Here is a 27,007-nt window from a genome sequence, read left to right as displayed (position 1 = left end):
AACTCTATTTTTCTTTCACTCTTCCTTTATTTTTTAAATTATATTGCTCTCCTCTCCCTCATAATCATCACATCTTAGATCTTGTCTGTGTTCTCCCTGTTCAGCATTTGAAATTGTAAACCTTTTTACTATTATAACTGATTAGATCATTTCTGTTTATTGTAACAATTAGCATTGTAGATGTCACAGAAAGGTTGTTGTTATTTATTTACCTATCCCTAAATTTTGAGTTACTAGAAATCTTCAGGGACACTATAAGCCAAAAAGTAGAAACTCTACCCATACTGTTACATGGGTAGACACATAAACAATATGAAAAAGCAAGGAAACACAAACAATATGAAAAAGCAAGGAAACAAACTGCCCCAAACAAACCAGAATACTTCAATAACAGAATCCATCAACACCACAGTGGAAGAGATGTCAGTTTAGAAAGTTCATGGTATAGGATGAGGTAAAGAGTAAAATTAGAAAATACAATAAGTAAAAGATCAATAAAGAGATTCTGTAAAAAAGCACGCAGAAATCCTCAAAATAAATGAATCAATAAAACTAAAAATTCAATGGAAAGCATTTCCAGCAGACTAGGCCACTTGGAAGATAGAGTTTTAACCAACAACAACAACAAAAAAAATAGGATCTTGAAAGTTGACCATGAAGAAAAGATGATAAGAGACAATGCACAGAACTTCCAAGAAATATGGTCCACCATGAAGGACCAAATATAAGATTTATTGGGATAGCTGAAGACTCAGAGATACAAACCAAAGTAATGTACAATCTTTTCAATGAAGTAACATTAAAGAAAAAACAATCACTGAAAGAAAATGGATGCTAACCATGAATACTATACCAGCAACATTAAGCCTTGATCATGAAATAAAAACCTTCCATGATAAACAAAAGTTAAAAGAATTCACAACTAGAAAGCCTGCACTACAAAATATACTCAAAATATTTTATGAAAAATAAAACTGAAACCAGGAAAGGGAGGAACTCTACTAGAATAATAGTCAAAGGAGAAATTAATTCAAATTAAAAATTAGAAATAAATCAAAATGACAGTTAAAAATCATTTGTTAATAATAACATTGAATGTAAATGGCCTAAACCCATCAATCAAAAGACATGAACTAGTAGATTGAATTAAAAACCAAGACCCAACAATGTTGTCTCCAAGATTATTACCTCATAGGCAAAAATATCCACAGACTAAAGGTAAAAGGATGGGAAAAACATATTATTCATAAGGATCTCATAAACAAGCAGAGGTTTCTATCCTCATATCAGGCAAAGTGGACTTCAAGCCAAAGTTAATTAGAAGGGACAAAGAAGGCCATTTCATACTGCTTAAGGGAACTATACATCAACAAGATATATCAATCATAAGTATGCCTCAAACAATGCAGCATCTTTGTATATCAAGCAAAGACTTCTCAATTTCAATAACCAAATAGAACACAGTACACCTCTCTTTAACACACCTCTTTCATGACTGGACAGATCTTCCAAAAACTAAATAAAGAAGTTACAGAACTAAAAAATATAAAAGGATTAACAGACATACATATAATATTTCATCAATCAATGACTGAATCCACTTTCCTCTCAGCAGCAACCAGATCCTGTCCTAGAACAGACCATTCTTAGGCCACAAAACAAATCTTAGAAAATACAAAAATAAATAATAATAAACAATTGAGATAATACTTTGCTTGTATTCCATCAGATAATAATGGAATGAAATTAGAAATAATAAAATTTTAAAAAGAAGCTATTTTAACACCTGGAGACTAAATATTACACTATTTTATATATGGCTAATGGATGGCAGAATAAATCAGAGGTGAAATAAAAAAATATGTTGAGAATAACAACACAACATATCAAAACCTCTGGGACACTATGGAGGCGGTTCTAAGAGGAAAGCTCATTCTACAGAGCTAATTCACTAAAAGAATAGAAAGTCACCAAATACGTAACCTAGCATTACATCTCAAAGCCCTAGATAAAGAAGAACAAGTCAACACCAAAAGCAGAAGACAGAAAATAATTAAAATCAGAGCTGAAATCAATGAAATTGAAGAACCAAATAAAACAAATTAAAAAAAAAATCAATGAAACAAAAAGCTCATTCTCTAAAAAAAAATAAAATAAAAAATTGATAAACCCTTAGCCAAGCTAATCAAGAGAAAGAGGGCAAAATCTCAAATTACTAAAATCGATGATTAAAAAAGAAAAGAAATATCACCATGGACACTACTGAAATAAAGACGATAATCAGAAACTATTTTGAAAATTTATACCGCAATATGACAGAAAATCTTTAAGACATCAACAAATTTCTAGGACGACCTACCAAAATTGAATAAAGAGGACATAGAAAAACTTAAACAGATGAATTTCAGGCAATGAAATTAAAAATACCATCCAAAGCCTACCAACTAAGACATGCCCAAGACCAGATAGAGGCCCAGAATAGCCAAAGTAATCCTTAGTGAGAAAAGCGAAGCAAGAAGCATCACAGTACCAGATCTTAATTTATAATACAGGACTCTAGTAACAAAAATGGCATGATATTGACACCAAAACAGACAGGAAGACCAACAGAACAGAAAAGAAGATAAGAGAAAAACTCACATAAATATAGTTATCAAAAGGTGCCATAAACATACACTAGAGAAAAGCCTCTTCAACAAATGGTGCTGGGAAAACTGGGAATCCATATGTAACAAAATAAAATTAAGCCCCCATCTCTCATCCTGCACAAAACTCAACTCAAAGTGGACCAAGGACCGAAGCATTAGACCAGAGACCATGCACCTAATAGGAAAAAAATATAGCCCATCATGTTGGCTTAGGAACTGACTTCCTCAACAAGACTCCTAAAGCACAAGAAATAAAATCAAGAATCAATAAATGGGAGAGTATCAAATTAAAAAGCTTCTTTACAGAAAAGGAAACAATCAAGAATGTGAAGAGAAAGCCTACAGAATGGGAGAAAATCTTTGCCACCTGCACCTCAGATAGAACATTAATCTCTAGGATATAAAGAACTCAAAAAACTTAGCACCAAAAAAACAAATAACTCAGTCAATAAATGGGCAAAGGAACTGAACAAGCACTTCACAGAAGAAATACAAATGGTCAACAAATATATGAAAAAATGTTCAACATCTCTAGCAATTAGAGAAATGCAAATTAAAACTACAGTTAGATTCTATCTCACTCTAGTCAAAATGGCAATCATCAAAAATACAAATAACACAATAAATAGTGGCAAAGATGTGGAAGAAAAGGTACGTTCATGGGGCTGTAATTTGGTGCAACCACTCGAAAACAGTATGAAGAGTCCTCCAAAAACTTTGAATGGAACCACCATTGGATCCAGTTATCTCACTCCTGGGTATATACTTAAAATAACTTAAAATGTGCTGACTTAAAATCAGCACACAGCCACATCAATGTTTAAAGCAGCTCAATTCACAATAGCTAAGCTTTGGAACCAACCTACATGTCCTTCTACCGATGAATGGATAAAGAAAATGAAATATTATTCAGCCATAAGAAACAATGACTTCTGCTGGTAAATGGATGCATCTAGACATTATCACTAATAAGTGAAATAAGTGAATCCCCCAAAACCAAAGGCAAAATGTTCTGTTATACAGATGCTAACACACGACAGCGGGGATTAGACAAAGGGGAATGAAGGGAAGAGCAGGGTAGAAATAGGAAAGGCAGTAGAATGAATTGGACACAACTTTCCTGTTTATATATGAATACACCACCAGTGAAACTCCACATCATACAACCATTAAGAATGGGATCCTAATTAGAATAAGTCATGTTCCATGTATGTGTAATATGTAAAAATACACTCTATGGTCATGTATATCTAATAAAAGAAATAAAATTAAAATTTTTAAAAAAAATTTAAAAAATCAATCTATGGCTTTGTAATGCCTGCTATAATGCCAACAACAATAATAACAAAATAGTTGGGGAAATAATTCATTAAGTCAGAGAATTAGGGTAGAAACAATAGATGGCTAAATTCTAATAAAAATTTCATGTTCCATACATGGAATAAGTAAATGGTCCTGTGGGCCACTGAGCCTCTGACAGAAGTATTGAAAATGAGACAAGGTTGAAACATGACTAAGTAAGGCCCTTCTAACCTATAATTCCTTCATTCCAGAGGATGCCTTTTCTGAGAAGTATCAGCTCCTTAGTATTTGCTTATTTAAATAGTTTATGCTTTTCAAAACAAGAGATGTAGGGGCTGGGGTTGTGGCTCAGAGGTAGGGCACTCGCCTAGCATGCATGAGGCACTGGGTTCAATCCTCAGAACCACATAAAAAAATAAAGATATTGTGTCCACCTATAACTAAAAAATAAATATTAAAAAAAACAAGAAATGTAATAAATAGATCACTTTGATCAGCTCAGTGGTTGAAAGCACTTGTCCAGTATGCACAAGGCCCTGGGTTCTGTCTCCAGAACTACAAAACAGAAACAAAAAGCAGGTCAATGGTGTAAGAGGCACAACTCTCTGAGCATGGTGCACCCCTATCACATGGGAGGCGAGCAGAGTAGAAGCTCAGGAAGGGAGCCTATACAGGCAGATTGGTTTTATGTAAACAGAGACGAATCTCTGATTACTTAAATCGAAGTGACATACTTTATTTGCATACTAAAATACCTTGAAAGGTTACAGAGTACTTCTAAGTTGCTAAGGCTGGCCTCAAACTTGAGATCCTCCTGCTTCAGCCTCCTGAGTTACTGGGATTACAGGTGTGCACTACCATGCCCAGCTGAAATAGCTACTTTAAAATGTAGCCTTTAAAAGTTGAGGGGCAGGATCCATAGGAACAAACTAGAAAGATGGGCAGAGGAGCAGGATCCATAGGAATAAACTTGTCTCCTGAGCAGACCTGCTGAGAAAGGGGTAAAGGAATGAGTTGGAGTTTTGATTTTAAGCTTTTAAGGCTTTTTATCCCAAAGTATACATCACATGGTTACTATTGACTCCATTAGAAGTAACTCATACAGACACAGTTTCCATTTTATTATGGCCCTATTGATTTACCTAAGGCAGCAAAATGTTACTCTTCTTCATCACACACTATCTGCATTCTGGACCTGATCCGTTTTGCTGACCCTGAGTCTTCTGGGGATAAGGAAAGTGGGCAAAACTTGGTCTATGGAAAAAACTTTGTTAAGACTGAGAGATTGTGGTCCAGGTTTAATCTCAGGTTGGCAATGCCTTGGACCTCTACAACCATCACTTCTCTCCAGCCCTTCAGACAGCAGGAATCAACCAGCTCTCATGAAAGAACTTCCTAGCAAATATCAATGTTTGGCCAACTATTCCCACTGGTTTCCCATGTGTCCGCATCCTAACAACTCATGAGGGAGGCCAGAGAATGGAAGCAATATTCTCAATTCAGGGTAGAATGAGGAGCACCAGATATTAGGAGATTCATATTCTCAACTTTTATGACACCTCAAAACAACTACTGCCAAAATGTATCAATATCACTATATGGGAACACATTATAAAAGAAAAATTCAAAAAGTTAAATGGTTTAAAGAGTGTTGCACACAGAACTAAGACTAACAGGCCCCAGTGTCATCATCCTACTCTTGGCTCCATATTTTATTATAATTTAGTTTTTCCCAAGCATGAAACAAGACCAACAATGTAATTCACAGTAATACTTTTAAAAAATAGGTACAATAAGAAATGGTCATGAACTAAAACTTTCACATAAAAATATTTTTATTTTTATCATCATGCAAGATGATAACTCATATGGCCAAACGTAGGTGAGGTCTGAAATCAGTGTATGAAGATTTAGTCATTATCTTACAATACCAACAGAAATGAGTTGTTTTTAGCCCTACTCATGACACAATAGGATTCTTGTAAACTGGTTACCTGTTGGCATTAAATACTTTCCTTTTTACTCTATGACAAAAAGAAAGTAGAAACCTAGAAATGTCAATGAAACATGAGTATGTGTTTCCAACACTTGAGAATTCTCACTTACACATCCATTCCACAATTTGAGTACACAAAGCAGCTCAGACAACAGCCTTGGTAAAACTGTGTACTCCTTTTCCATTGTGATGTATTCTGGACAGCAGCACAGCACTGTGACAGCCCACAACCAATGCTTATTTCCACTTCTGTACCCTAAGCCCTCTGCTAATTCCTGCTTATCAGGCTTTCATTGGTGCAGACTTAATGCCTATGAGAGCTGCTAAGATTTCCTTTTCTGGACTGGCTGCAAGGAAGCTCAGAGAACAATTTTTGTACAAGTTATTGCAGTATTATTACTGCCTAACCCCTGCCTATTTTATGATCCTATCCTAGTTTCTCTTTTTTTTTTCTTTTACCCTAATTTGAATGTGTGCTCTCCAAATGGATATTAGGACTTGTTTTTCTTAAAGACAGAATTCATAAAATTTTAAAAAAAGTAAAAAGTGTCTCAACTACATTGGTCCAAAGAAATAGGACACCAAAAAAAATCACATCAAACTTGCCTCTCTTTCGGCTTCTTTCAATATGGCTTCTTTCTCCTTTACTCGCTGCACAAACATCTGCTTCATTTCTTCTTCTTTTCTCTGACGCTCACCATGCAATTCATGTCTTTTGGCTTCATAGGTCTCTTGAACACTAAAAAAAGTTATTTGTGTTATTCTCATGTTCAAAAGATGACGTAATAAATTTGATAAATCTCATATACCTCAAAGTAGACCTCAGATATATAATAGGATGTACCAGTAGCTGTACAGAATCTGAAACATGCCATGTCCTATAGCATTTGATAAAAGGCCTCCAGTGCTACAGCTAATGTAGCTACTAGATTAAAAAAAAAAAAAAAAAAGTCCTTCACAAGAAGTACCCTCCCGAACATTTTCCTTTTTTAGTCTCTGTTAACTGGCATAACTCCAGAAACATTGAAGAAATAAAGTCACCTGGGATAGATCTCTTATACTTTTCTCTATCTGATATCATTAAAGTCTATATTCTTTCCACTTCTACAGATATCCTATTACAGCCCAAATTGATCTTTGCATTTTCTGCCTTTACTGTTGAAATAATCTTCTAAATCATCTCTAGACTTCTAGGTCCTCTTTTTTTCCACTTTGTTCCTGCCACTCCTTAGATTTTCCACCAAAACCACAGACCTCCTTAACTTTTCTCCCAATTAGTTATGCTCTCTATAGAATAAGGTCCCACCTCCTTCAATTCTACTTTTCCAGATTCATTTCCCAACAAACAAATCCAATTCCCTTAATGTTCCAGCCACACAAATCTATTCACTGTTCTTAAAATATACCTCACATTTCAAGCAATATTGTACCTTCTTTGTTTCTGATGCTGCCTTCTCCCCACCCTCCTTCTGCCCTCATATTCTTCTATCCCTCAAGGCCAAAGGCAGATGCAACTTTCTCTAGAAGGCTTCTCCACTTTCTTAGTTAGAATCAACTGTTCCTTCCAAGCCACTTCTTGTCATTTATATCTTGGCTGACTCTCTCTCCCAACAGATCACAAATCCTGAGAACAGGAATGGGATCTCCATTTGTCATCTTCACTTGGCTACCTAGCAAAGCTCTTCATAAATGTTTGTTCAGTAACAGAAACTTCTGGTTAGTAGAGGCAGATAAAATCAAGCAGAGCAAAGATTGTCCTGGAATTCTATGGACAACTACCCTTTCTTACTAGTGATATTCCAGAGGCATAATAAACCTACTTATATGTCAGAAATGCGGATCTCTTCCATTTTAGCTCTCTGAGAGAATACCCTGAAGGTCTGACAGGTAATATAAATTCACTTTCCTTCTATGTCAGTTAGAAATTTCTACTACTTATGAAAATACATAAAAACAGATTTAAAAATGTGATGAAATTAAGGAATTTGACTAATCTTAAACACTGTAACTAGAAAAAGTTCAAGGAAAAACAGTAAAAAATGTTGCACAATGCTGTCAGTTAAATTTATGATATGTGTAGTAGTTAATACTAGGAACAGAAGCTAAACATCTGTAAGAACATCCTCATAAGGAACAAAGCTTAGGGGGCTGGGGCTGTAGCTCAGTGCAGAGAGCTTGCCTAGCATTGTGAGGCACTGGGTTCGATCCTTAGCATCACATAAAAATAGATGAATAAAATAAAGGCATTCTGTCAATCTACAACTACAAACAACAACAACAACAAAGCTTACTCTGGGTATGTAGCTTATCAGTAATGTTTTCCTACCATGCATGAGCAAAGCTTATAAATGTATAAAATGTCTTAGGTACCACATAAACTGCCTCAGATCCCAAAGAGGCATTTTACTTTGTACTATTTTTTTTTTATCTTTCCTGTTTGAGTCTCATTTTTTAAAAGCCCCTAAATTTATCAGCTACCTTCACAAATTTTATAAACCTCACTACGTGTTATTGGTATCACACTAATAAGAACAAATTGACACCCTTTAAGAACAAATTCAATTGAAATAATATCTCGATGTCATATAAAATGTAACTTAAAAAATGCCACACTACTTTGTACAAGTACTGGAGTTGCTTAGGAAGAAAATAAATCTACAGGATAAAGAAAAGAGACATAACATTTGTTGAATATCTGCCACAAGCAATGAACACTTTTGAACTCATGTTCAATACTTAATTTCCACAGTAACATACAAGAACAATTATATTATGGGTAAGAAAATGAAAGTTCAGAGAGGTAAAATAATTTGTCCTAAGTAACATAGCTTTAAAGTAATAAGGGATTACTGGGATGTGAACTAGATCATACTTGTTCTAAAGCCCCTATTCCCAAACATCATAAATCAGACTGCTTCAAGCAAGGCATTCTCTGAAGGGAGAGTAAAGTGCTTGCTTCTGAATATTTTGTAGGGTTAATTTTGTGAAATGACTGCAACCACTATTTACTATATCATGGATTTATTAAATGAAAAAGCTTTCTTGCTATACTATTTCTTTCCTTAGTATAAAAGTAGCTTTGTTATGAACATTTAATGACCACATGCTATAGCTGCAGATCTCACTGACAAAGTTGAAAACCAAAGAAGAAGAAAACATTCTCAGATGCTCATGCCATCAAGGAAAGTGCCCACGCCCTTCTCTAGGTGACCTGTTTGGGTGTTTCATGGATAGTTTGAATATGACTGATGAACTTTTTTCTAAGTCTACTCTTGACTAAACACATAAAGTGAGTTATTTATCTCGAGGGCTCCAAAGACAAAAAATGTTAATATAATAAGCAACTCTAAAATATTAATAAATCTTCCTTTCAAAACTATAGGTCCTACAACACTTAAATGATAGTGATTTTGTACTGAAATATTAAAGGTGATTAACTGTGAAAAGACTAGTACGCTAATCTGAAATTCTTAAACTTGGGGATTCAAAATTTTATAAAAGCATGTTTCATATAGTTTAAATAACCAATATAAAACATTAAAATCAAGTTTTTAAAACCAGTAAGAGTATAATGCCATGTATCTGGATATACATGATCACTGTGGGCAGCTTAGGATCCCAACTATGACTCAGCATAAGTAGAAATGGAAAACCAATGAAGAGGGCTGATAAAGACAAAGAGAAATAAAGGTCATCCTAACAAGTACATCTAAGTTCTTTTAAAAATTGCTAGATTAATATACATTTTACATGACAACTAAATTATAGAGACTACCAAATTAAATATGAAAGATTCACCTGAATTCTTGAAAATTCTAAAAAATGAAAGTTTCCAATATATCAGGCTACAGAAGCCTCATCACATCATTTAGTAACAAATAAGAAAGTACTAGTAGAAATACTTTCCCTCAGCTTAAACCAAGGAAATTTCCCCTGTTAAGAGGAACAGGTAGAAGCTATTCTCACACTGGGATCCAGTTCCCCTCCTTATTGCTCCCACCCTATTTGGACACATTGGAGGTGGGAAGTGGTAGAGCTGAGTTCATAGCATGCATGCCCCAGCAACTCAACAACAACAACAAAAAAGCAGACACTTCAAAACCACTCATGATTTTATCCAGTATCTAGTATTTTTCACTAGTGACTCCCAAATTACTATCTCATCCCTACTTTCTCAAATTCCAAATTTTCAATTTTTTATTTATGTTATAACCTACTCAAACACATTAACTGAATTTTAAAATTATAATTATCATTATTTTTATTGTTATTATTTTGGTACAGAGATTGAATACAGGAGTGCTTTACCACTGAGCTTGCTAAGTTGCTTAGGGCCTAGCTAAGTTGCAGAGGCTGGCCTTGGACTTAAGATCCTCTTGCCTGTCCTGAGTTGCTGGGATTACAGGCATATGCCACCACAGCCAGCTATGAATATTTAATAAGCATCTTAAATTTAATATTTTAAAAACCTCTCAATTAACAATGCCAGTGCTAAATTCTCCCTGTCCCACCTTGTTTATGTGGGAATAAACACGACATCTATTCACCCTGTTTCTAAGATAAAAATGGTGACTAAGGGCTCAGGATGTAGCTCAGTAGTAGAGCACTTGCCTAGCATTCATGAGGCCTTGGGATTGATACCAAGTGGTGCAAATAAATAAAAAGAGTCACTGAAGTAATCCTTGATTCTCTTTCCTTTGCATCCCACATTCAAACCAATCCACTACTGGATTCTTAAAATTATATATCCTAAAAATGCTTCTCATTCCTCTATCACTACCAACCTTTTTTAAGTCTCTACGAACTTGTACCTGGTCTCCTAACTTGGTCTCCCAATTCCACTACTGACTACCACCCATCCTCTCTTGCTCACACAGGGCAGAGTGTCCTCCTTCCACACCCACCCCAGAATGTCCATCTGACCCACTGTGCATACGTACCCAAAGTCTAGCATGCTGAGCAGACGGTAGACAAATAGTAATTATTGGCTGCAAGACTGAATGAGCATTTTAAAATGTAGATTTCTAGACTCCATCCCTGGAAATTCTGACCCTGTATTTCTTAATCATCTACAGGTGACTATGATGAGTCCACCAGGCAACCTGGATCCCTCTTCTTAGAGAGTACTACTCCAAAGCTGTCCCGCTTGCTCTCTCAGGGTATCTGCCTCCTTAGTGCACACAGAGACCTTTGCACTGACCCTGAGGCTTGGAAGAAACGAGAAGCGAAGCCTCCTTTGGGAAACACTAGGGAAGCCAACTTGAGATGATTAATCTTTAGTAAAGATATAATACAATAAAATAAGAAAATCGTTAGTTTATCACAATTATTGGTCCATGACCAGAATACAGCATACCCAAATTTGGTGAGGAAAGATCAAGTAAATATAATTCTTAATTTATCATACTACAATATTATACACTAATAAAATTTAACTTCATCTAAGATTTAATCTTCCACAAGATCAAGGGCAATTACAACACTGATTGGACTCTCCAGTTCTTTACTGTTGTGTTTACTCTGGGGCACATGCTAACAGGCAGGAAAATGGAATATAAATAGTAGAATGAAAGAATCCTCAGTCTCAAAACAGAGTTTAAAATAGTGTTTGCCCTAAGGATCTCATGCTTTATTCCAAGCAAAACTGGACAAAAAATGCTATAATCAGATTTGATATAAAGGATTAAGATTTCTAGTGTACATGTCTCAACCAAAAAAGAAAAAAAGGGCAGGGATATAGTACCATATAAATTTCCAAAGACATTTATAGAAACATTGAATTCTCTATGCTTTAATCATTAAGCAAGAAGGTCTTCAGGTTCTAAAACATTCTTATAACTATGTTGTAATAATGTAAGAAACAACCTAATCTCGAACTCCCTAGAAGTAGTTGCATTCTTTCCTTACAAAAGGCTTTGCTAAATTTCAGTCATCATAAAACATTCTTCAGGATAAAAACCAAATGATCAAGTTTTAGGTTACTTAATATGATTTGTAGCCCAACTTTTTAGGTGATAATTATTCAATATACTTTCATCTGTTTCAGATAAATACAAAAATAAAACCAAATAATGAGTGTTTTTCCTTCACTTATTCATTCCAGTGTATTCTGAAATCATGGGCTTTGATTCAGACAAGGAGTTAAAGACCCATCAGAAGTAAGAAGGATTCAAGTGATTCAAAAAGTACAATAAATGTTCATTGTTAAGTGGTTCGATTTCCTGGGTTTGGGAATTTTTAAAAAACACATTCCCATTTTACTGGATACATAAAAAGATATAATCCTTTCTAACTTCCTCTTTTGACTGGCTTCTCAAGAAAGACTCCTTACCTGACTGGCTTATTCTCTGGGCCCACATCTGTAAAGCCCATTTCCTCCAGTTTGCAACGCCTATAGAGCTCATAGTGCCTAGTGTGAGTCTGCTCCTGTAGGTCCTCCATGTTTGTACAAATGAGCATTTCTCGCAACTTTACAAAGTCACAGTGGTTTTCATTTTCCACTAATCATAAAAAAAGAAAAAGAAACATTAGCTTTTAATTGTGGCATACACATTAGTGTTTGTCGAATGAATAAATAACACATGTGAAAAACATCAAAATGATTGATATGGTTAATAGCTACAATTATTTTATACAAGTAATCAAAGTCTTACCTTATACACACTGTATTATAGGCAATGTTAATTAACAGACTGGGAAACTGACTTTAAATTTAATAGCCAACAGAAAATGGTAAAGAAATATATTATCACATGCTCAAGATATTTCACGAATGTTTTTAATATTTACAAATAATATAACATTTCACATAGTACTCTTAAGAGTATGTAATATTATTTCACCTCAAAGTAGTAAACTGTGCAAACTTAAGAATATCATTTATACATAATTATCAAATTCTTTTTCTATAATACATTTATGAAATCAAAATTAGTGAATATACTAATATAGCCTTTATGTAACTTTATGGCGACCAATGACTATAAACATGCTACTGTGACTAACAATCTTATATTACATGTATTTATTTATTTTTGAGACAGAATCTCACTTTGTTGTTCAGGCTGTCCATAAACTCATAATCCTCCTGCTTTAGCCTCCTGTAGCTGGCATTAGAAACATTCATCACCATGCCTGGTCCTTCTATATTTTTAGTAAATTAAAAGTATTAAAAATAAAAATTTAAAAAGTTGTCAATTTTTAAAAAGCAGTATTTGGAAGGCCAGTAAATGGATAGGGGTATTCTATTCCCCATTAATATCACAAATAAATAACCAGATAGTACTAAATACTAAATGCCAGATAACCTAAATGTCAAGTGGATTTAACTTTTTCAACTTGGTTCAATGATTTATTTGTTTGATCAGGAAAAAAAAGATATAAATTTACAAGATCATAAAATATTGTTCCCTATTTTGATCAGAAAAAAGAGACATAAATTTACAAGAACATAATATATTGTTCCCTATTGTTAAGTGGTAATTAGTTTATATATCATGTTTAAATACCACTTTACACATTTAAATTTTGATCAAGAGCTGATGCACGTAGCTCAGTGAGGCTCTGGGTTCAATCCCAAGCACCTACAAAAAAAAATATCCAAATTTTGATCAAAATACCCAACCAGTGCTTCTCACCTTCTGATGCCTTCAGGGGAGATAAAATGGGAGTGGTACAGTGAGAATGAGGTTTCTCTGCCTTACCACTATAGACTGGCCAAAAAATTACACAGTTAAGTCCTTTGACAACCAATCATAATTCAAAATAAGCACTACCTCAAAAGAATATATTAAATACATCAGATTATGAGGCAACACAGATAATTTATTTTCTTTTTCTTTTATTTTTTGTTGTTTTATTTTTGTGGTACTGGAGATTGAACCCAGAGGCACTGTACCACTGAGCTACATCTCCAGCCCTTTCTATTATTTATTTTGAGATAGAGTCTCCCCTAAGTTGCCAATCTCATTTCAAACTTGAAATCCTCTTGCCTCAGTCCCCTGACTTGCCAGGATTACAGTTACGTGCCATCATAATTCATGCAATATATATATATATATATATATTTTAAAGTCATTGTTTATCTCATTTACCTTGTACAATACCCCAAGGGTACTGACGAGCTTTGACCATCTTATTTCCAACTTTTACCTCATCCATACTTCCTACAACAGCAAATGGTAAATGCTCCTGTAAAAGAACCATAATATCAATCTCTTCTCATACCAACATGACAACTGATAAGCTATAAAAATTATAAAAATAGAGAATAACTTATTAAGCAACAAATCTATAAAAATCTAATGACCAGCTATGCCTCAGATTTAAAACTTGGCTTTGAATATGTACTGACTATACTATATAAAACAATTTGGGGCCCTAGGAAGAAAATTCTTTCCTGAGCATCTCCCAATACAAGGCATTATGCTGTTGGGAATACAGGAAGAAAAAAAAAAAAAAGAATTTTTAGTGTGCTTTTTTTTTTTTTTAATCAGTATTACCTTAGCCCTAAGAGAGTCCTAAAATACAGTGTTGAAGAAATTATACATATATCACTATATAGATAATAAAACTATGTATCTATATTTAGGGTAGATTCAGAATATATGGCACTAATACAAACTAATATATAAAGTTCCAAATTATGCTAATATAGTAAATGCTACAGAAATTGAGAGAAGCCAGAGATTACTGGGAGCAGGAAGCTATATTTGGAAAGATGGGATTTAGACAGATCAAGCAGAGTGGCAACAACTAACAGAAGAAAAGAGATTGTGAACAAAAAACTTAATTCAGGGGCTGAAAGTAAACAAGTTTATCTGAAGTTGAGGATTAATATAGAGGAAAACTCTAATGCAATAAGTATTGAGTACTATTTAGTTTAATATTAAGGAACTGATATTATTTAGTTTCTTAATTGTTCCTTTCTGAAAAATTATTCTAGACTAGCATAAGAAGTAAAATTAAATATAATCTATATTTAATACATAAATTATAAATATAAGTTGTAAATATATATTTTTCTGATAAATAAATATTATTTATATTAGCTTTTTATAGAATTAATTTAGATTTCTTAATAAAAATAGTATATAAAAAAGTCAGAGGGCTGGGGACATAGCTCAGTTGGTAAGAGTGCTTGCCTTGCATGCCCAAGGCCCTGAGTTCAATCCCCAGCACCACCAAATAAATAAATAAATAAACAAGTCAGAAAATAATAGGTAAAAGATTATCAAAAGCCCAGGACCGGACGGATATACAGCAGAGTTTTACAAAACCTTTAAAGAAGAACTAATACCAATACTCTTCAATCTATTTCAGGAAATAGAAAAAGAGGAAATACTTCCAAATTCATTCTACGAGGCCAACATCACCCCAATTCCAAAACCAAAGACACTTTAAAGAAAGAAAATTTCAGACCAATATCTCTAATGAATATAGATGCAAAAATCCTCAATACAATTCTGGCAAATCGGATACAAAAACATATCAAAAAGATCATGCACCATGATCAAGTGGGATTCATCCCCGAGATGCAAGGCTGGTTCAATATACAGAAATCAATAAATGTTATTCACCACATCAATACACTTAAAGATAAGAACCATATGATCATCTCGATAGATGCAGAAAAAGCATTCGACAAAATACAGCATCCCTTTAAGTTCAAAACACTAGAAAAACTAGGGATAACAGAAACTTACCTCAATATTGTAAAAGCTATCTATGCTAAGTCTCAGGCTAGCATCATTCTGAATGGAGAAAAACTGAAGGCATTCCCTCTAAAACCTGTAACAAGACAGGGATGCCCTCTTTCACTACTTATATTCAACATAGTTCCGGAAGCACTAGCCAGAGCAATTAGACGAAAGAAATTAAAGGTATAATTTTAAGAAAAGAAGAACTTAAACTAGCACTATTTGCTGATGACATGATCCTATACTAGCAGACCTAAAAGGTTCTACCAAGAAACTTCTAGAACTAGTAAATGAATTCAGCAAAGTGGCAGGATATACAACCAACACCCATAAATCAAAGGCATTCCTGTATATCAGTGACAAATCCTCTGAAACGGAAATGAGGAAAACTACCTCATTCACAATATCCTCAAAAAAAAAAAAAAAACTTGGGAATCATCTTAACAAAAGAGGTGAAAGATCTATACAATGAGAGAAATAGAAGAAGACCTTAGAAGATGGAAAGATATACCTTGCTCATGGATAGGAAGAATTAATATTATTAAAATGGCCATATTAGCAAAAGCACTTTACAGATTCAATGCGATTCTGATCAAAATCCCAATGGCATTCCTCACAGAAATAGAAAAAGCAATCATGAAATTCATCTGGAAAAATAAGAGACCCAGAATAGCTAAAGCAATCCTAAGCAGGAAGAGTGAAACAGGTGGTATCACTATACCAGATCTTAAACTATACTACAGAGCAACAGTAACAAAAACAGCACGTACTGGCACTAAAACAGAGAAATTACTTTTACAATGTTGAGGTAAGTTCCAACCCACAAAATTACAGCTACCTTATATTAGACAAAGATGCTAAAAGCATGCAATAGAGAAAGGATAGCATTTTCAACAAATGGTGCTGGGAGAACTGGAAATCCATATGCAACAAAATGAAATTGAATCCCTATCTCTCACCATGCACAAAAGTTAACTCAAAATGGATCAAGGATCTAGGAATCAAACCAGAGATTCTGCGTCTAATAGAAGAAAAAGTTGGCCCTAATCTCCATCACGTGGGATCAGGCCCCAAATAACTTAATAAGACACCTATAACACAAGAGTTAAAACCAACAATCAACAAATGGGATGAATTCAAACTAAAAAGTTTTTTTTCAGCAAGAGAAATAATATGAGGTAAATAGGGAGCCTATATCCTGGGAACAAATTTTTACCCCTCACACATCAGATAGAGCTCTAATCTCTAGAGTATACAAAGAACTCAAAAAGTTAAACAACAAAAAAACAAATAACCCAATCAACAAATGGGCCAAGGACCTGTACAGATTCTTCTCCGAAGAAGATATACAATCAATCAACAAGTACATGAAAAAATGCTCACCATCTCTAGCAATCAGAGAAATGCAAATTAAAACTACTCTAAGATACCATCTCACTCCAGTAAAAATGGCAGCCATCATGAAGTCAAACAACAAGTGCTGGCAGGATGCCGGGGGAAAAAGGTACACTCATACAATGCTTCAATTTGGTGCAGTCAATTTGGAAAGCAGTATGGAGATGCCTTGGAAAGCTGAGAATGGAACCACCATTTGACCCAGCTATTCCCCTTCTTGGACTATATCCAAAAGACCTAAAAACAGCATACTACAGAGACACAGTCACATCAATGTTTATAGCAGCACAATTCACAATAGCTAGACTGTGGAACCAACCTAGATGCCCTTCAATGGATGAATGGATAAAAAAAATGTGGCATATAAACACAATGGAATATTACTCAGCACTAAAAAATAACAAGATGTTGGCATTTGCAGGGAAATGGATGACATTAGAGCAGATTATGCTAAGTGAAGTTAGCCAATCCCTAAAAAACAAAGGCCGAATGTCTTCTCTGATATAAGGGGGGTGACTCAAAATGGGGTAGGGAGGAAGAGCATGAGAAGAAGATTACCACTAAATAGGGAAGAGAAGTGGGAGGAAAAGGGAGGAGAAGAGGAATTGCACGGAAGATGGAAGGAAATCCTCATTGTTATACAGAATACATTTATGACGATGTGAGGGGGAAAAACAAAGAAGGGTGTCACATTAGATAGTGTAGAGAGAAGTGATGGGAGGGGAGGGGAAGAGAAGAGGGGAAGGGAAGGACAGCAGAATAAAACAGACATTATTACTGCTGTGGGTATATATGTGACTGCATGACCAATGTGATTCTGCAACCTGTACACTCAGAAAAATGAGAAATTAGACCCCATCTGATTCAAATGTATGATGTGTTGAGATCATTGTACTGTCATGTGTAACTAATTAAAACAAATTAAAAAAAGAAGTACCTGGAACAAGAAACATTTGTTGTTTTAATGAACTAATGAAACACAAACAATATGTGAATGACCCCTAAGGGCCAGAATGGAGTTGCATGTCTCAAGAATCCCATGTGTCATAAAGTGTTTTTGTGTGATAGGTGACTCCTGCTCTAAATCAAACTATTATTTTTACTTTGTATAATAAATTCTTACTTTCATTTTCTAAAAAAATAAAACAAAACAAAAAACCAGTTAAAGATTATCACTGTTAGGTACTTAACTAGGAGTGTATCATTTAATCCTATGACAACTCTTAAAATAGGTACTATTAACCTAATTTTATAGATTAGTTAACAGTCTTGGGGAGGTCCATAACTCTTATACAGCATATGATTAAATTTGTCTTAGTCCCAATCCCACAATCCTTTAAAATAACACCAGATAGTTAAGAAATGTGATAGTTTAAAGAAAGTAAAAAGAATTTAGTCATCCTTGATTAGTCAATGTTTCGGATGTATGCATGGGTACTATAAAGGAGGGTGTACATGAATACCAGCTGGAAGAGATCTTCCTGAAGGCTTAGACTCTAAAACATTCCAAGGGAGGTTGTAGAGTATGCTCACATTTGTTTAAAACAGGACAGAAAGGCAATCTTTCTTAGACAAATTAAATAGAGCTCCACAAATTAAATAGAGCTCACAATTGCATAGCTTTATTCAGACGAAAGCAGGGAGGAAGGAAAAAAATGCTTAGAAATATATTCTCATTATCTTTTAACAGTTTTAAAAATGCTTATTTCTTCTTGTGCTTTTTAAAAATTTCACTTTTTTTGAAGTATTTTTGGAAAACACAAGGTAAAATACACCACAATGATCCCCACTTATCCAGACAGAATACATTTCAAGATCCCCAGTGGATAACTGAAACTGCAGATAGTACCAAACCCTATATTTACTATTTTTTCCCCACACATAAAATATGTATGATAGATTTATTTATAAATTAGGCACATAGAGAAATTAACAATAACTAATAATAAGATAAGAAAACTTTAACAATATATTGCTAATAAAAATTACATGAATGAGGACACTCTCTCTTAAAATACATTATGCTATGCTCATCCTTCCTTTTATAATGTAAGTTGACACAATGCCTGTGATGAGATTTCATCATTCAGAATGGTACACAATGAATTAGAACTTAATTAGAACACAATGAATTAGAATAAATAATTTCTATTTATTTCTAGAATTTGTTAGTTAATATTTTCAGACTACCGTTGACCATGGGTAACTAAAACTTCAGATAAGGGAGACTACTGTAGCAGTGACATGAATCACAAGTTAGTTTCACATGTAAGACAGCCTTGACATTCCTTTAGGAGCTTACATTCATTGCAGCATTGATTTTTGCAATAGTATCATCATCTGTTGGGAACTGGTATATCTGGACACCATTGCAGACCAATTCACTCATGAGCTTGATCTTAAATTTCTGTAATTCGGATTTAGAAATTGTATCTGCTTTGGCAATCACTGGAATAATGTTCACCTATTAGGTAAAAAGAAATACAAAATCATGTAATTGAGGATTCATTTTTAACTTTGTAATTATTTGTTCACACAAAAACCATTCAGTCTCTGTAAATAAAATTCCTTACCCCGGACCAGATTGATAAACTATGTTCCAGCTTATATAAATAGACTTATTGGAACATCACCATGCTCATTCACGGGCTACTTTCTTATTACAACAGCTGAGACTAGTAGATGTCACAGAAACCATGTGGCCTGGAAGCCTAATATATTATCTGGCCCTCTACAGAAAAAATAAGTAGACCTCTGACTCAGATAATCATTGGCTTTCACTTGACACACACACACACACACACACACTTTTCTCTCTGTGTCTCTCAAAACCACACATATCCCTTACATAGTCATCCCTATAGATACTGGCCTCATAGTAACTGCTTTTAAAACACAGACCCAATGAGTTGGGGGTATAGCTCAGTGGTAAAGCACTTACCTAGTATGTGTAGTATATGCAAGGCCCCAACACCATAAACACACACTAACAACAATAACAATAATAATACAAAGAAAGCAGAGCTCTTGTTGAGATTAACCTTTCAGGCCAGGCATGGTGGCACATGTGTGTAATTATAGCAGCTCGGGAGGCTGAGACAAGAGGAACAAGAGTTCAAAGCCAGCCTCAGAAATCATGAGGCGCTAAGCAACTCAGTGAGATCCTGTCTCTACAGAAAATACAAAATAGGATATGGCTCCAGTGGTTAAATGTCTCTGAGTTCAATCCCAGTACCAAAAAGAGAGAGAGAGAGAGAGACTGATTAATCTTTCATTAGGTTTAGAAATCTCATTTTCTTCTCTCTCCCTTGAAGTCTTACAATCCATCACACACAAAATATGTAAAATATAATAAAGAGTAAACTGAAAATGCCTGCTTAATTCACTAACAACTTTTTATCTTAATAATCTAAGCACTAACTAATTAGTGACTGGTCCCTCCGCAAAATGAAAAAACAAGTGACGTTTCTCTTTCTGCCTCCCAATATAGCCCTGATTTTCTCCCTATCAGTGTCCCAGTCATCAAAGACTTCTACCTATATGGCACAGAAAGGAAACTGCACCAACACCAGCTACAAGTCTTCAGGACACAAAGAAATGACTTCATTAGCATTATTCAAAGTTCTATCACTGCCAGGGAGAAAGAGATGTGGGATCCTGAAGATCAACTAACACATAAATAAATCTAGTCCTTTAAGAGTGAGATGGCAATGTTAATTTCAAATAATAAAAGTAAAAATAAAATCACTGAGCTACAGCCCCAGCCCACATTCTTAAACTTTTATCTTCTCCAATTTTACAATGATTCAGTATATATACTTGGATATTTCAGTCTTCTATATGATCCAAGGAGATAGTTGTTCTTCCTGCTAAACTCAAATCAATGGTAGAAAACTTTACAATTGTGAGTAAACAGGTTTCATGATAAACTACCTAAAAAATTGAATACTGCTGGGCACCATGGCACCACCTGTAATCCCAGCAACTTTTCAGGAGTCTGAGGAAGGTCTGAGCAGGTTCCAGGTCAGCCGCAGTAAAGACCTAAGTAATTTAATAAGACCCTGAATCCAACTAAAAAAAGCTGAGTATGTGGATGAGTAGCAAAGCATCTCTGGGTTCCATCCCCAGCACCAAGGGGGCGGGGGAGATTGGATAACAAGTTCTTGGTTTCAGTATTCTATACTTACATATTCAATAAATTATGCCAGGTCAATAACTTCTGATTACTTCTACAATAAAATGCAGAAGTGAACTGAATGCTAAACATTAACATTTACATGCCTATCAAAGGGAGAGAAAAAAATACATACTGCCAAAGATGGACACTTTTCACCCTCTACAAAAGATAAAAGTAACTTTCTTAAAAAGTAGTCAAGTGTTTGGCTTATAGGAACAATAAAGAATTATCTTAAGAAAGGCTGGAGGGGGCTGGGGATGTGGCTCAAGTGGTAGCGCGCTCGCCTGGCATGCGTGCGGCCTGGGTTCAATCCTCAGCACCACATACAAACAAAGATGTTGTGTCCGCCAAAAACTAAAAAATAAATATTAAAAAATTCTCTCTCTCTCTCTCTTTAAAAAAAAAAAAAGAAAGGAAAAAAAAAAGAAAGAAAGGCTGGAGGCCTGAGGAACTAAGATCATTGCTCATTTTTATCTAGTACTCTTGTGTAAATTAGGCTCTAGGCCTGCCAGGTGTCTTGTGGGTAATAGTTGCTACTATAAAAATATTACATATCCATATATGTTAAGTACCAAATGACATAATTAAAGCATGCCTCAAGTTTTCTCTTTAAACATGTACAAAAATTTAGTTATAACATTCCTGTCTGGTTTATACAATAGAAAACTAAAGGCAGGATTTTGATAAAGAAGTCCCAAGTTTAGCATTTTTCTCCCATCAACTGAATAAAGCAGAAGAGAGCAGCAACAATCTTCAACAGGGTAATGACAATCTTCAATGAGTGCATGATGCAGATTTTCTTTTATATTACCATAAAATGTTTCATTTTGTTTGAGTGAAATACAGTGTTATTAAAAAGATAACACTGGGACAAGGATGTAGCTTAGCGGCAGAGTGCTTGCCTAAAATGCTTGAGGCCCTGAGTTCGATCCCTAGCACTGCAAATAACAAAACAAGATTGTGATGCTTTCCAAAGTCTTTGGCAGTACATAATATCCATCTAGAGCTAGTTTTCTAAGAGTTTGCAGACTGGACTGCTGAACAAGTAAGTGATCATTATCTTTCCTGTTTATTTCTGAAAATCCACTAAGGGATCATATTAATATAGATTACTCCCTGCTAACTCTTCTCTAAGACTTGAAGGCTAAAGGTGGACATCAGGTTAGTAAGGACCTCTAATACCAAAATATGAATATTCTGAACAAGATTGTGCCTGCTAATTAAAAGTATTTTCAAGTAAAAGAATAATAAGCAACATAGGTGTTTCCTATGTGCCAGGCACTGTGATAAATGTTTAAAGTTATCTCGAGTAATTTTTTTTGTTTGCATTCTAATTTCAAGACTGTTCTTTGCAGCATGTATACAAAACAACTGACCAGAAAGTACAGAGTGTTCCCATATACCTCCTTCCCTCACACAGTTTTCCTATTAATAACATCTTCCATTGTTTGATACATTTATTTTTGGGTTTTGTTTTGTTTTCTTTTCTTGAATTTTTTATTTGCTCTTTTTAATTATACATGACAGTAGAATGTATTTTAACATATTATACATACATGGAGTGTAACTTCCCATTCTTGGGGTTGTATATGATATGGAGTTATACTGGTCGTACATTCATACATGAACACAGGAAATTTATAATTTTTTCTACTGTCTTTCCTATTCCCATTCTCCCTTCCTTCCCTCTTCATTCCCCTTTGTCTAATCTAGTGAAATTCTATTCTTCCCTCCCCTCCCACCTTATTGTGTTTGCATCTGCATATCATAAAAAAAATATTCAGCTTTTGGTTTTTTGGGATTGGCTTCATTTAGCATATTCTCCAGTTCCATCCATTTACCAATAAATGCCACAATTTCACCCTTCTTTATGGCTTAGTAATATTCCATTGTGTGTATATACCACATTTTCTTTATCCATTCATCTGCTGAAGGATATCAGGTAATCTTTATAACAAGCATGAGCATGTACAAATGTAAAAGCTAAAGCTTAGTTAGTTTGCCCCAAGAGGCAACAGCTGGTATGTGATTGGACTAAAGTTGAACCAGTGAGTGGCCTATTTTATATTACTTTATATTTTATATATATTTAACTTCTTGTTTTTTTTTTGTTTGTTTTGTTTTTGTTTTTTTTTTGTTTGTTTGTTTTTGTTTTTTTGTATTGCAAGGGATTGAACCAAGGGCCTTGTATGCTAAGCTATAGTCCTATCTTTTTTATGAGATGGGTCTCACTCTGCTGAGGAGGTCAGCCTCAAAATCTTGGTATGGAGGGATCGCCCTCCTAAGCTTCTGAAGCAGCTGGGATCACAGGTGTGCACTACCATACCTGACTCCTATTATCTATTTTATACTAGTGTATTAAGCCTGTAGACCTCAGCTAACTCTGAAACAGCATTCTTATACAAATAACAGAAGCAGGTGCTTGTTTTTTATAAGGTAGTTTAAGGTTTATCATAAAAAGTAAAGAGCATCTTTAAATCATCAAAGCTGGAGATTATATAATATATATTTATACACTATACTAAAAAAAATTATGAAATATAGTCTATATTCTGACCAATGAGAAATGTGAACCAACATATTTGCATGCCTATACATTTTGTATTTCATGTGCACAATATAACAGGGACTTTGTAATACATTATCTCATTTAATTCTCACAAAGTAATGATAGCTGTCTTACTAAGATTGTCTATTTGTTAAACCCTCTATTTACATGGATTAATTTAGTTAATTTTCATACCTGGGCCTTAAGGTAGGGCTTCTTGCTGGTTTGTACATAAGTACGAAAACTGAGACTCAGAAAGCTAAAAGCACTTGCCCAAGATCAAATAAGTAATAGGCGACAGATCCAACATTTAAAACCAGACTCCATAGGCACCAAATTATACTACTGTCTTTGGACAGGAAGATGGGGGTGTGTGGACTGAACCCAGGGGTGCTTAACCACTGTGCTACACCCCCAGCCCTTTTTTGTATTTTATTTAGAAACAAGGTTTTGCAGAGTTGCAAAGTGCCTCCCTAATCTACTGAGGCTGGCTTTGAACTCCTGATCTCCTGCCTCAGTCTCCCAAGTTGCTAAAATTACAGGCATATGCCACTGTACTAGTCTTTATTCACACTTTATACTGTCACGTTTCTTCTCTCCAGCTTATGTTGCATGCTCTTGTTTTTTTTTTTTTTTAACCTTTTATTTTTGTTTTATTTATTTTTTTATGTGGTGCTAAGGATCAAATCCAGGGCCTTACATGTGCTAGATGAGTGCTCTACCGCTAAGCCACAACCCCAGTCCCATGCTCTTGGTTTTATGTTCCTTTCACAAATATGAATTCCCACATAAGCAGGCTCCACTATGAAGATAACTGGTTAAATGATTAAGTCTATCACATCTCTTCACATGATAAGTCTATTAACCTTCATCAAGTTTTTGCTAAAGCCTAGGGACTAAACCAAAAGTAAATCAACCTATGCACACAGGTTTCACTAGTAGTCTTCATGCTTTCCACATCAATTATTGTATTACTATACAGAGGAAAGCAGAACAACCAGAATGCCCTTATATTTTTAAACCATACCTTATAAAATTAGTATCCAGGATTCTGAAAGCTGCCTTTCTCACTACTTGGGATTGAATTTTCTTTTGGTATAAGACAGTAAGTAGTTTTAACTTATAAAGCAATATATTTAAGCAATATATTTAGCTTTAAATAAAAGTTAAACTTGAGTTGATTTACAGTCTTTTTAAAGCTCCCTAAATTTATATTGGCTCATACCAACTTACCTTGGTATGGCTCAAATTAAAATATATTTCACTAAATATGTGATAAAACATTGTACTTTAATCTTTGTCAATGAAGTTCTTCCTCTTGCTTAATAGTGTTGTAACCTAAAACTAGTGTTACATAATTTCTATATTAAAAATAATGACACTGAACTTTTATTCTAATGTTTTGTATTTGCATCTCATCTTCCAAACTGAATTCCTCCAGAAAATAAGCTGAGAGAAATGTCAGATGCACAGATAAAAGTCACAATTCATACACTATCTATCCATAAATATATTTAAGCAGTCCACACACATTTAAAGTCTAATTTATTGATTACTTTCCTAACCCACCTTGCTGTCCAGATTCTTCATGGTTAAGAGGTCAAGTGTCTTCAGCGAGTGGCCTGTTGGAGCGATGAAGTAGAGGCACACGTGGATGCGAGAATCATGGTAGTTGAAAAGAGAGCGCTTGATCTTCAGTTCTTCTTGGAGATAGGCTTCAAACTGAGCATTTATGTAGTCAACTATTGGTAAGTAGCTGAAAATATGATTATTTACATATTTAATACAACATATCCATGCTACCTTGATAAGACACTTGTAAAACTCTCAAGTCTGAGGTCTGTAGTTTACCAATTAATAAAGAGTTTATGCGCTAAGCTAAATACATAACTTTACTGGAAAAAAAAATGTGAATAACATATACACAAAGGTAATATTCACAAGCCGTCAGAACAAACTGTGCTTGATACAGTAATGAATTACAATGATTCATTTCCATATCCGTTCACATTGTGTCCCATTATAATAAAGGTTCCCATACTTACCAGACTGCTCAAGAAAGCCAAGAGTCTAGTTTGTAACCATGACATATTATTTAACTAACTGAAAAAAAGCTCGAGGTATCAACTAAAAATATATTTAAATCAAAGTCCAGGACTTTCTCTAAATCAGATTTGTAAAGGCATGAACATAGGAAAAGCAAACATCAGCTGAAAGTATCTAGGAATACTGATTGGCATGGTTTTATTTTTCGCTAATTATGAACAAAGAAATGACCAATCATGTACTCCACTCCAAGTTCTTACTCAGATAACTCCCCCTTAGAATGTTGTCTTCCCTCTGGTTGTCTCAGTCTATTCATCCTTTAGGATGTAAATCAAATCACAAGGCACATGCAGGCCAGCGTGCTAACAGAAATTCAAGAGTAGTTTGTGAATGTCCTACTTCATTATGATATGTTAAATCACTGCCTATTCAACTTACCTTTCTACCCTTAACTATCCTCCTTAAACAAATCCAAGTGAAAATAAATAGCAAATAATTCCTACCTCAAATTCCCTGGTCATCTTTGCAATCACTTTTGTAGACCAAAAAGAGCAGTACCTTGTGCAGCTAAAGAACTCGATAAATGTGGATAGAACTGAATTCTTCTATAAAGTTGCCTGACAATTCTAGTTCTTGAGGATCATCACCTCTTTTAAACCCACAGAATACCTTTTCTCCCTGTCCAGACGGTAAACAATGTGAAGACAAAGATCATATAATTCTGTTTGCTATAAGAACTAGAATAATAAAGAATTTACTTCATTATCAGAGTGATTATTATGAACATCAGTAAGTAATTCTAGGAAACTGGTTTAAATGTAACCTAACAGGATTCCCTTCCCAAAATAATAGTAAAATTTGTTTCAATTACATATTTGATATAAAAATTCCAAAGAAGCTTTTATTCATGACTTAAAACATGACCTATTGTGTGACCTACATGTGAATGTTCCTCTATCAAATGCCTTACTTATGATTTTTGAAAATGAAATCCGTAAATTATTTTTTGCTAAATAAACAGAATATAAGAAATGGAAATAGTGAAATAGGAAAAACAAAAAGGATAAAATTGAGAACAAGAAAGTCAAAACTTGGTGTTTGAAGAGACCAAATAAACTGGCAATGCTCTGTTGAGACTCATCAAACAGAAAAAGAAAACAAGAAGCTGGGGTTGTGGCTCAGTAGTAGAGTGCTTGC

General features: G+C 34.5%; 1 protein-coding gene across 2 annotated transcripts in view; it reads right to left on the bottom strand.

Moving 5' to 3' along the window:
* Septin10 (septin 10) overlaps positions 1-27,007 on the bottom strand; it is a 65,685-nt gene that overhangs the window by 6,306 nt on the left and 32,372 nt on the right. For both annotated transcript variants that reach the window (XM_078028830.1, XM_078028829.1), the window contains exons 5-9: positions 25,334-25,520; positions 19,342-19,503; positions 14,040-14,136; positions 12,278-12,446; positions 6,553-6,685 (exon numbers count right to left, since the gene is read on the bottom strand). In XM_078028830.1, coding sequence (XP_077884956.1) covers positions 6,553-6,685; positions 12,278-12,446; positions 14,040-14,136; positions 19,342-19,503; positions 25,334-25,520 — 748 coding nt within the window. The remainder of the gene's footprint in view (positions 1-6,552; positions 6,686-12,277; positions 12,447-14,039; positions 14,137-19,341; positions 19,504-25,333; positions 25,521-27,007) is intronic.

The sequence above is a fragment of the Ictidomys tridecemlineatus genome, chromosome 12 (genome assembly GCF_052094955.1).
Source record: "Ictidomys tridecemlineatus isolate mIctTri1 chromosome 12, mIctTri1.hap1, whole genome shotgun sequence".
Taxonomy (NCBI): Eukaryota; Metazoa; Chordata; class Mammalia; order Rodentia; family Sciuridae; genus Ictidomys; species Ictidomys tridecemlineatus.
Note: the sequence above shows the minus strand (reverse complement) of the source record. Positions and strands in the feature narration are given on the sequence as shown.